Genomic DNA, 12,985 nt, shown 5'->3' with positions numbered 1-12,985 from the left:
ATTGATTGAAAATTAATTTATTAATACATTAATTTTGAAGTTTGTAAGTATGATAGAAGTATAGAAATTAAATCATTTTAAATTAGTCCATTGGCTCCATTAGTATGTGCTTGATCCTTAAAGGAACTCGATAAACTGATTCAAATCAACAGTAATTGATTGAATTTTGATATACTTAAATTAAGGATGAGTCAATCACTGCTGTTGAATTGGTAGAAGTCTCGGCTTTCTTCTGAGTCTACTTGTGTAAGGATGGCAGCAGGGTGGGTTTGATCGAGTTCAGGTTCTTATTAAAGTAGTATAAGAAAGATCTTGATGAAATATTCAAAGACCGTCACAGGTATGAAATGAGCTTGAGTTAGAATGCTAAGGTGTGGGTACCCATGTGTGTTCAGAGTATACATATTTGCAAGGTGTATTCTGTATGTCTATGTATTAGATATCAAATTTAAATTTTTCACATTTTAAATTATTTTTAAAAAAAATAGTTTTAGGCAATGTACTTAAGCTGAAACCAAATCAAGCATTTAAGTTTTAGGTGTCAAATTGAAGTTGGTTTAGAATTTGATTAAGGCCATCAAGTAGAAATGCTGAGATTAGAGTCACATGGATTCTAACCAAGAACAATTTGGACTCAATAAACTAAATTTCTATTTGAGACACTAGTTTATTTGCATTGGATTGGGTTAATCCAATTTTTGAGAGTTGAGAGTTATATAAACTTTCTTCCTCTTTCATTCTCCTGTATTCCCCCTTTTCTTAATTCCTCTCCCCTTCCCATGGCGCCATTGCCTCATGCACCTCTTCGTGTGCAACCATATCCCACCCACATTGTCGACCTCCCATCTTCCAACAACATTCCCGCTGTCTCTCTCGGTCTCTCCTCCCTCTCCTTGTTCTATTGTCACGACACCAGCCAAAGCTAAGGCAAACAAATGTCATTGTCGCTGACAGCACTCTCTCCCCTTTCTCTCGATTTTCTTCCCTTTTTTTCACTTTCCCTCACTTTTTTTGTGCCTCGCCAGCAAGCTCATCTCCTGTGCACCATCATCGTTGGTGCTAGAGCAAGACTAAGCCACCAGCCCTCTTTCTCTCATTTTCTCCCTTTCTTATTCCCTGTGCCCTACACTGCACATGCCTGACACTTCCACACCAGCCTCTTGTGCCACCATGTGCACACCCCAACGTTGTTACACAACACCAAGGTGCACTCGGTATTGTAGTCAATTTATAGAATTTCAAGATCTTCAAGTGAATAATAATAATAATCGGCAACCTCTCATAGATTGTGTTATAGTTATATATTATGTTTCATTACTCAATCAAGTTGCAACACTTTAATTTTTGTTCTTTCGCATTACTAAAGTTACCTCTAACATAAATCCAAAATCATGAAGATGACTTCCTATCACGAGTAAATCCAAGCTAATCATATCATCGAATGCTTCACTGTTTGAATATTCCTAGTTCTCATAGAATCATTTTATATTATACTACGTTTTTCTACAATAAAACAAATTTATAATTTAATCCCCCCTCAATTTAGCAAGAAATTAATTTCTCTCTCTCCCATTCTCTCAATTTGGGAAGAAATTGATTTTTATTTCCTTCTCTCTAACTGAAGAGAAATTAACTATTCTTCCACTCCCAATTTGAAAGCCTTATCATGATATCATCACCATCTCTTAGATTTGGAAATTTTGTCCAATTTAGAAATCTCCTATCCATTTGAAAATCAATTTTCTCATCCCAAACTTGGAAGATCGTCAATTTAAGAAAGGGTTAGCAACCGTTGTCTTGTTTTGAAATGGGATTTCCAACAAATAATGAAGTTGATTGATATCTCTCCTCTCTATATCTTCCTTCCTTGGTTTGAGCAGCCCCTTCACTCGTGCATGGTAGGAACCATCAAGGCTCTGTGTGGCTTGGTATTTGACATTAAGAGAACATTTCAAATTGAGTCACAGCATCAACTTGGTAAATTGGCAAGGATATGACAGTTCATGTTTTCTCCACCTTTTCCATTGTAGTTTTACTTTAAGACATATATGTTTTGCTTTAGGGCAACATCTTAGAAGGTGAAAGACAAAGGTTTTGAATCAACTACTTGTCTTCATTAGTCTCCTTTTTGAGGAAGGCGAAATCAAGGCTGACATCCTAGCTTGGAATGGTGAGGGATCAATAAGATCTAAACGTAGGATGAGATTGTAAGATCAAAAGATCTAATTAATTTCTAGAATTATTTATGAAAAATATAACAATTATAATTTTTCAAGAATTGATTTTGATTGACATATTTTGTTTAGCAATTTTTATATTTCTCTTCTTTTTAAAGCTACCTATGTAGATCCTCCCCTTTGATTAAAAGATGTTTCCGATGAGTTAGTCGCCCCAACAGAAAGCCTTGATCGATGAGGATCAATTTAGAGGGCAATCTTGCATTTGGTTGCGTCACGCTACCAACTTCTATCATCGAGATTGTTTGGAAGGACCATAGCCTTAGGTAGGAGGCACATATAAAAATGTGACATGGTACCCCTCGTGAACAAATGTATGGTATAATAGAGATATGTATTATACATACATTTTGAGTCACCTAGGAAAGTGTTCCTAACATAGTTATTAAAAGCGCTCGTCTCACTGCGCCTAGGCGCAAGGCACAAGGCACAAGGCACAAGGCACAAGCCACAGTCAAGCCTCTTGCGCCTCGTCAACTTAAGCGTGCGCTTTGTGAGAGGCATTGCGCGCACTTAAGGTTTTTGGTCTTACAAAACTGATGAAGATTCAGCTATACAAATCTGAAACATCGGATGACGATGACAATAATATGATTGAGAAAGATTATGAAGATTTTGATGATTTAGATATTTGATTTTTTTTTTTTTAATTTGAATTATGTGTATAACATATTTATTTACTAGTGAATTTTATATTTAAATTATTGTTTAATATTTTATCCATTATAATTTTGTTAGTGAAATATTTAAGTAGAAATTCCCTATATATGTTTGAATTGTAAAAATTTAGATCCAAAGTGCCTTACTTTAGTAAGGTGTGTGCCTCAATGCATTGCGCCTTAGGCCCCACAACACTTTTACGCTTTTAGGCGCCTCACGTCTTAAATAACTATGGTTTCTAATATGACTATATAAAGTGTTGGCCCATGTTTGGCCACCTTGTACACCTTGTGGGGTGTAGAAAATTAAAGAGGGATATTTTGTATCAAAAAAACAATGTGAGAGATTGTGGATAAATACCTTCTCTTAGGCACAGGGATGGTGTGAATCTTAACACCATAATTTAGAGCTTACCCTTGAGTTTAATGTGAAGAGAATGATGAATTGAGTTGCATTATTGTGCATATAGTAAATGTATATAGTATGTTCAAATGAAGAATGCAGCTATGAAAATTTTTGTCTTTAGCATGGGCGTTTGATAGCATTCATACATGTGGTTTGATGCCTAATACCATGTTGTTTGGGCATAAGTATTAGCAGATTTCATACGAAGATCAGTTTAACCAGAGGTGTTTTCCTTGCAGCCTCGAACTTAATTAGATGCTAAAAACACAAATCTAACTACATAAGCTCCTATGAGGAAAATCAGACACACGGAAGCAAAGTAAGATGATAGATTTAACATTGCAGATTCCCTTTTTCTCTTCTCCCAGCACAACAGTTGCAAATTATGTATAAGTTAATTAGTATCTTGTTTCTTTATTATACACATAAAGAGTATCTTAAATTCAAAAAAAAAAAAAAAGTATTGCAAAAAAGCAACATCAAGCATTGTGGGGTGTCTTGAGTATAGGATAAAAACCTCCATATAGAAAACAGCATCCACTATATGCTCCAAGATGCGAGGCCCAGCAATCTCTCCTGTTTTTGTCACATGCCCGCTCTGTTACAAATAAAATGTCAACAAATATTAATAAGATTTCTCAATCATTTAAAGTTAGATGGAGGCAAGCAATGCACTCATGAAACTATAAATAATTCCATTGAATAACTGATACCTTCTTTGTTCACACATAAATGGCCATACAGTGGCTCCCAGTGATGTAACTAATTTCACAACTATTCACCAATAAGTTTCAGATGGAGGCTAAAATTGGTTAAAAAAATCTAAATTTGTTAGAAAAGGCTTCAATGCGGCAATGTAGCTATCAGAAGAATAATTAATCTTGTCAATCAAATGCAAAAAGAAAAATTGCATCGCCAATGATGGGATTAGTGGCAGGTTCAACAACTCATAATTACTCAATATCATGATGCCAGGGGAAAGAACACATAAATACTTTAATAGACCTTCTCAAAGTGTATTGTTCCTCAATGCAGAATGAGGATCAAATTCAAATAGTACTGATGTAAAGGGCTAGCTTACCAAGAAAACAGGGATATTTGTCTGCTTAGCAAATCGGAGTAAGGCCGATGTGCACTCCTTAATCTGTTTCGCAACAAAGAATAATAGGGAAGAAAAATCAGCCATGTGGCAAGAAAAATAAGATGTTGGCATTTTCCTCATCCAAGGAAGAGGATACAACGACTGTATCTTAGGTTACAGATACAAAGTTCAGGAACTCTTAAAGTTATTTTTAATTAGATGCAAAATTAAGAGCACAGGCGAATAAAAGGAAATATTAGCAATGCTTAAATTTTTTTAAGAGTTCCATGTGAGATACACATGTGAGATGGTAAATTTTTTGAAGTTCTGAGTGACAGACCTGCATGACATTTCCAGCACTACCAGTAACTCCTTTCAAATAAACAGTCTGAATAGAATCGACAATAAGAGCCCGTGGGGACAGTTTTGTTATTTTTTCCAATATATCCTGCGATTGAATTAAAGGAAAGAGTGAAGTTTGTGTGATAGAACATCTAACAAAAAATGTTGTATTACCAACACAAGTTGATCTGATTTTTTTTTTATCTTAAATACAATAGAATGAATCTTATTAGCAGATAAATAGTCTGTTAAAATCTAAGTTATAGCGACAGATCATGTTCCCAGCATACATTTAGAAAATCCAATCTTAGCCATAATTTGAAATCTCATACTATGTCAATCCAATAAATTACCAAATTTTGATACTACTCGGCACTCATTCCTAGAGACGGATAATTTATACTATGTCATTGTGCCAATTATGTGATGTGTTAAAAAAAAAAAAAGGTAACCCGGTGCACGAAGCTCCCACCATGCGGAGTCCCGGGGAAGGATCCATTGTACGCAACCTTACCCTACTTTTTGCAAGAGGTTATTTCCAAGATTTGAACCCGTGACCTTTTGATCACATAGCAACAACTTTACCATTGCGCCAAGGCTCCCCTTCTAATTATGTGATGTGCTACAAAATTGTAAAAATGTTAGTTTTTATAGCTTTTTTTCATGCAATATAATGTTAAAACTGTACCATTTCATATGGAACATAAAGTCCAAAATGAGGTATATGAGTGTTCTCTTCTTCCATTTGTTCTTCTAAGTCCTTCCTTCACCCCTTCCAATTCTTCACAAGCACCATATGTTGAAACACTAGCATGGTATCAATACAATACCATTCCATTCAAAGTCCGAAACTTCAACATGGCTCAAGATTTTGAACCTTGATAAAGTGCACTAATGGTAGCATAAATTAGTGAACCCAAATAAAACTATGTCGGACTTTGGAAAAGAACAAAAATAATAACATAAGTAATGACTCCCAAAATTTTGAAATCAGCTACACCAATCTCATCCTACCACTCAACTCTATTGTTAATCTTTTAAATCATTTTAATTATGTTACCGCGCAACAATAAAGTTGTTGTCGTGTGACCTTGTGATCATGGGTTCGAGTCCAAAAAATGGTCTCTTGCAATACTACTATACTAGATAAGGTTGCATAAAATAAATCCAATATGGTCCCATCCTTCCGCGAGAGCTTCCTACACTAAGCTACCCTTTATATAGTGTTTTAAAGCATTTTTTTTGTCACACTCGATCTCTCATTATTCAACTCTAATTTATTCTAACTGTATAACTATATAATTTATTAGTGTTACATAAAAACATATTGATATCATCTTAAACAAGTGAATGAAATCTCGAGACGTGCCGTCTGAAACAGCAGTTTTTACCATTCTGACGCAGGACCAACACCAGCACAGCACGCACAACAATTTCACGTGCTCATCGCGTGCATCATGAGCCCACAACAAAAAGAAGAAGGAAGAAAGAAGGAATCAATTTGGGGATGAAGATTGGTGAAAGATTAACTTGATAAGGCGGCGACGTGATAAAAAATCTTGATGGGCAGCGGAATCGTGAGGTTGAGAAAAAGTTCGGGTTTATTAAAACTTTTAAATAAAACCATTATATTATATATATAATTTCTAATTTCTAATTAATTATTATATAAATTATAATTATATATTATATAAATTAATAATTAATTAAAGAAATTGTTAATTAATTAATATAATTATAATATATAATTTTCTAATTTTTATTAAAATTATAAAAGAAATAAAGTAAAAAATAGATAATTTAAAATAATTTTAAAAACAAATAAATTAAAAATAGATTAAAATTTTATAAAAATTTTAAAATAATTTTGAATTTTTAAAATAATTTTGAAATTTTATAATAATTTTAAATTTTTATAAATAATTCTAAAAAATTAATTGTTAAAAAAATTAAAATATATAAAAAAATTTTAAATAAATTTGATTTTAAATTCAATAGAAGCTATATATATTATGTTTTGTGTTAATTTATATAATTATTATAGAGAATAACCTTTTTTTATCCTAGAATCAATTTTAGATTTGAAATCATAAATATTAACATACTTAGCTTCTCTATTTTTAGATTATAAGTTCCTAAGCATATGACACACATTTTTGTTGATATAAATGTCAAATCATTATTTTAGAAGTTTTGACAAACATATGCTATCAAGTTACATAACATTCGTGTGTGTGTATATATATATATATATATATATATATATATATCGGCACGATACAATACCAAAACCATATTGTTCCAGTCTGAGACCGAAACCTCGGCATAGATCGAGATTTTAAACCTTGTCTTAAACCATTTTCTTTCATTTATTAGAGATACACCTTATTGCTTAAATAAAAGTACATTATTCCTTTTTACTTCTAACCATCTCATTCATCCATCATAGATGTGTTGTTTCATAACCTATGAAGTATACCATGATCAATAAAAAATTTCTTTTACCTAAAGAGCATAACATTACTGTTCTTAAGCAACAACAATAATAATAATAATAACTTGATGGTAGCAAGTATCATATTAAGATATTTGTGGTACACATGCAACTTATTCTTTTTTCAGTTCAACTTTGAATTGCAGGTTTCATCCCTAACACGTTTAGCATTGATTAGAATGACATCCAAATACAAACAACTCAATCATCGGACAACTTGACAGAAATAAACTTCTTGGCACTTAGAAAAAGAAGATTTAAGAGCAAAGACCTCAATGTCTGTATTTGAATACAAGTAAAGATTCTTGGTTGTGATGCTCATACGCTGTGCCCTGTTTCGTATTTGTTCAATGCTCTGCCAAGCAAGTACGTTAATTATAAAACAGCAAATCAAGTTCATAAAAAAAATGTCATTCACCAAAAGAACAGTTAAGATAAGAATTCGATCATGATATCCATGTGCTATTGCCACATGGCACTTTAGGGCATACTGTTGAGATTAAGTAGGAAATGCGTTTTTTCCTAAAAATAGAAGGCATGATTCTCACTGAGAATTTTCTCATTGAATACTTAGAGACCGCCACAATCAAGACTAAATTGAATTTTGATGCATTGCAACCATCTCTATTGAGACTCAGTATGAGCACCTCATCAAGAGAATAAACAATTGAGCCAAAGCCAAACTATCAAGAGCAATTATCATATAACAACCCCCTACTAATCAATAATTCCCACAGAGGATCTCAAGATCTAGTTTATGTTTAATTTAATGCAAGATTGAAGAATCACAAAAATGAGAAGGAAAGAGATTCCTTGGAATCAAAAGATGTCACTAGTGCTAGCGAATGGATGAATGAAGATGTCGAAGAGGAAGGCGTTCCAAGATCAAGCTTCACAGGCAATATAGTTGAAGAAACCCGAGATCTAATGAGCTTTCTCAAGCAACGAGAAACTTTAGGCTATTTGATCTCTCTACAAGTGAAAACTTTAAATAAGAGGTTAATTCTAGGGAAGAAAGTGAGGGTGACGAGGAGAAATTGAATTGTTTTTATAGGGTTTCTACTCCTAGAGAGGGCTAGACTAATTTTTTTTACTTAGCATTATTCACTTATAAACTTACTTTATTGTAAAATTGAGTGTATGACACTATTTACTAGTTATTTTTCATATTTAATATTCTGTTATGAATTTGTTATATGCTTTCTTACAATGTTGATTTATTATTAAAAAAAATATGCTATATTATAATTTTTAGTTATTAGTTGCAATGTAAGATAAATTGTATTTTTGTTGTTATTATGTGTTTAGTGATTTTTAGTATGTGTACTTGTAATGTGATAGATAATTAAGAATTTGTGATATTAAATTTGAGTGACTAAACAACAATAACAACCAAGCTTTCCTTCACCACTAAGTGTGGTCAGCTATATTGATCCTCCTACGTCGTTGACCTCGATTATGTACTATATCTGCAACTATATTTAAATGTTTTATCATTACTTTCTTTGAGTGACTAAACATATTTTAATAATGTTTCAATGTTAACTGCCTAGGCCCTCGCCTGAGCATCTACCACCTAGACACTAAGCAATTGACCAACTATCTACCACCTGGAAATGTCTTTTAATACCTTGTCGAGAACAACATTTTCTTCTATTGCTATAGTTAGCTACAAAGAACTGTTGTGGCCATAGATCATAACAATGGTGACAATGACGTCTCAATATCTTAAGCTCGGGGGTGAGGCCATTTCTGTCTATTCAACAAGAGGCCTTCTTTAGGTAGGTACAGACCCTTCTAGGGTAATTGCTCAAGTGTCAATATCTTGAAGCCAATGAGATGTTTGAAATAATCATCATGAACATTACTGAGACAATGTTGATCTTTTGCAAACACACGATTACACATTTACGAACTGAAAATAGAAAATTGGATCGTGAATACCCATATTTCTAAAGAATATGAACCTAGATCACAAAACAAGAAACTACTACATACCTCCTCACCAGATGCATATACAACTGGAGCAGGCCCTCCATGATTGAATCCTCGAGCTAAAATAGCAGCAATCTTAAGTCACAACAAATTTTTTGTATCAGACCTAAACAGGACAGTATATAAAGCCACTTCAAAAATATATGCATAGTAGCAGTTCTCTTCTACATATTTGGTAGAAGATAGATAACTGAAGAAAAGCAGTTCAAACCTGCAATAGTAGTGTACTCTTGCCAACTCCAGGGTCGCCACCAATTAAAACTAAGGAGCCTGCACAAGTAAAAACATGACCTAACTGCTAATCTTGAAGATGATGGATAATAATATTTGCAGCTTAAATAAATTGGGTAGTGCTATATGTTCAGTAATGCATCCACATTAGCTTTTCACTTTTCCATTATTATTAGTCTCCTTGTGATATTTAGGAAATAATGATGTCACTAAAGATTGCATAATGAGAAAACTAATCATCCATACATTAACTCTTTACTTGCAATATCCTAGGTAAGTGACTGCTTTCATCAAGCCCGATGTAGTGATGGTACGAAATAATACTTCTTTTTGTGATGTTCAAAAAAATGAACAAACAAATAATATGAACGAAGGTAACTTCTAGAAATGAAACTACTAACGAAGCATAAAGAAAGGATATACATGTTCAAGATATAACCTATAATTCATATCAACTCTCTGTCACAAGACAACCTGAAAACAGAGAATTATCATCTAATATTGAAAAGAAAGAAGAGCAGTTAAAATTCAGATACCTGGCACGAGACCACCACCAAGAACCCTACAGAACTCCAATCCAAAGTGTCCCTCTCTAGAAAGAATATGAAGATTCATTAGTGTAACAATTTTTATTGTATCTAGTTTCTTCAATGTGACTAAAGGTTTTACAAGCATAAATGAATCTCTTGTGATAGGTTATGCAACCTTGGTATGTTGCACAACAGTATATGCAGTCTACCTGATATTTAAGTAAATAGATGATTTGCATATGGATCCTATATAAGCAAAAACATGATTGCATATCCAGTTCATGTTTTTATTCAAAGTTGTTGGTACTTCTATTTACTTCCTACTAGTAGAAAAGCATGTTCCGTGAAAACTTTTTAAAGATCAGGGCCTATTACAACCTTAACTGCTTGTGATATATCATAGAAACAGCTTACTTATGTAGCAAAGTAGTTATTAAAAAATGATACTAACAGACTTATTAATGAGCATAATATTGATTATCTAGAAACATAATAATGGCTTAGAAATATACAGTTAACAGACAAACAGTCAAGACTAGTTCCATGAGATCTTACCATTCACTTTCTGTATTTTGCATGCACCTTAGAAGTCAGTTTACAGAATGGGTCATGCCTGGGCAAGGGCATGGTCCGAGCCAAAGCAAACTTGGTTAGGGTCAAGCAAGTCAAGCTATAGTTCCAAACAGCCCATGCCAGACATGGCCTGAGTCATTACCACCTTCAGCTTAGCATAGTCAACTATGTAGTGTTATACCCAGCATGAGTCATGCCAAGTTGACCTGTCAAGGCTGAATTTAATAATAATAGAAAATAAAAAATAATAATTACTTCCAATATATTTGAAGAATAACAAAATAATAACAATAAATTAATAATAAGGAAAAAAGTAAACTCATAAAATAATTGCCTTTCAAAAAATTAAGATATATCGAGTGAAAAAATAAATTACTTTACAGATAGTAAAGGATAATATAGATTTATAATAAAAATATTAAAATGCCTTATGTGCCCATGGCCAGCCCACTTGGCCCACGCCCAACATGACCTTGCAGGTTTGGTGACTTGCGCCATTATGAACTCTCACCCCTTGCTATGTAGGCCAAAGTAGCTTGGCCACACTGAATTAGATTAGTTGGCACCTCTAATTACAGTACATAGTAGCAGATAAAAATATTCCATCTAATTCAGCAAACAAATTCATTTCATCTAACATTATTACTATTATCCTAATCATATGCTCAATATAATAACCCCAATGGATAATTGATCTTACTTGAACACCTCTTCATACACGGTCTTTATGCAGGAGAAGAAAAAGGGAACTTCAATTTGAGGTGAAAATAAAAAATTATAAATACTGAAAAAAAAGAGTCCAACGAAACCTTATTGCTGTTGAAGGTTTCCCAGTGAGAGTATATGCAAGAAAAGGGACTCACAGCGGAATTCTCCATTCTGACTGGTCTGTGCCTGATGTCACTTCGGCCAAGCTGATAGGGGTGCTTATTCTTGACTCCTGGGGGAGCCACGAACTAACTAGGGCTTCAGAAATCTCAACCCCCCTTGACTTGCTCACCTCAGACTCCACGAAGCACTTAAACGTACCTACCTCTTGGCAGTTTGGGCACGTTCGCCACCACTGTGCTTGTATATCTCCGCAATTTTCACAAACCCAAGTAGACTTCGTCTTCCTCGACTTCCTCGACTTTCTCTTTACACCAGCATAGGATAGGGAATTCTGCTTATTTTCGTCAGTCTCCTGACTATTGAACTCCTGGCTGCTACTACCACTACTTACCTTTGCGGCAGCCACTGTATTGATGTTCACCTCCGCCTCTCCTCCGTTATCATCTCTCTCGTCTGCAACTTGCATTGTCACGATCTTTCCCTCCAGAGGATCAACGTATGTCGAAAACTTATGCACCTCCACGCCCACGCTGGATGCAGGTGAATCTCTAGATTCTTCCTCCCATCGCCGATCGCTGGAATGAAAGCTACTACTTCGGAAGTGAACCGGCGAAGAAATGAGGGGTCGAGCACCCGCAAAGGAAGAAATGAGAGATCGAGCACCCGCAAAGGACTTGCTTCCAGAGAGAACGAGGAGCTTGTGGCGAAGGAAATGACTACGGAAAGATTGCATCTTTGCAACCAGCGCCAGATAACCGACGTCGCGGGCGTTTCAGGCTTCAGAGTGGCGAGGGGTTTTAGAGGTTTTAGGGTTCTTTCAGCCGCCCAAAGTTTTGAGAGATTTCCGTTTTAGCCCTTATATTTTATTTATTTTTCTAAATGACCATTATAGTTTGACTATTTTCAGTTGCCCTTCATCTAAATTTTTTTGAAACTTTCATTATTTTGTTTTAGATGAAAAATAGGATAAATATAATTAAATTAGCTCAATTAATTCATTTAAAAATCAAGTGTATTAACATAATCTTGATGTATTCAACCTCTTAAATTATAAATCTTGGTTAAGCATTAATTTGTGAATATTAATATAGTATAAAAAATAAATAAAAATATTTGATGCTCAACCAGGATATTAATACATCAAAGTGAAAGTAAATTACTATTTAATAGTCAAAATTATTAAAAAAATTACTCTAATATTATTACTAATAATTAATATTAATATTCAATAGTATTTGAGTGCTCCTGTGCATGCTCACGATAGGCACCTAAGTGCATCAAAATGCCTACATCACTTTCGAGCGTCACACGTGCACTCAGTAGATCAGATGCTAGCATGGATACACCTAACAATATATATATATATATATATATATATATAGCAAATCTTTAAAATTGCACATCACTTTTAAGGTTCACAATAGAAGGACACTTAGCCCCCGTGGATTGGATCAATCGGTTAAGGCGTGACTTCCTTGCACAATGAGTTGTAGGGTCGAAGGTCCACGGACGCGCACTGGATGAATAATCTGGGCCGGCTGTGTTAAATTCCGGAGACACCACGCTTTACCCGGACTAGCATTCACCGCTGATTTACCTTCTCCTA

At 34.2% G+C, this 12,985-nt stretch overlaps 1 protein-coding gene across 2 annotated transcripts in view; it reads right to left on the bottom strand.

Moving 5' to 3' along the window:
• The window catches only part of LOC122014452 (DNA repair protein RadA-like), a 66,002-nt gene extending 53,813 nt beyond the window's left edge, over nt 1-12,189 (bottom strand). For both annotated transcript variants that reach the window (XR_006120680.1, XM_042570683.1), the window contains exon 1: nt 11,412-12,189. Coding sequence is in view for 1 of the 2 variants with exons in the window: in XM_042570683.1 (XP_042426617.1) it covers nt 11,412-12,112 (701 nt within the window). In the remaining variant the exon portion in view is untranslated. The remainder of the gene's footprint in view (nt 1-11,411) is intronic.
• Between the last annotated feature and the right edge of the window lie 796 nt (nt 12,190-12,985).

Source organism: Zingiber officinale, chromosome 8B (assembly GCF_018446385.1).
Source record: "Zingiber officinale cultivar Zhangliang chromosome 8B, Zo_v1.1, whole genome shotgun sequence".
Taxonomy (NCBI): Eukaryota; Viridiplantae; Streptophyta; class Magnoliopsida; order Zingiberales; family Zingiberaceae; genus Zingiber; species Zingiber officinale.
Note: the sequence above shows the minus strand (reverse complement) of the source record. Positions and strands in the feature narration are given on the sequence as shown.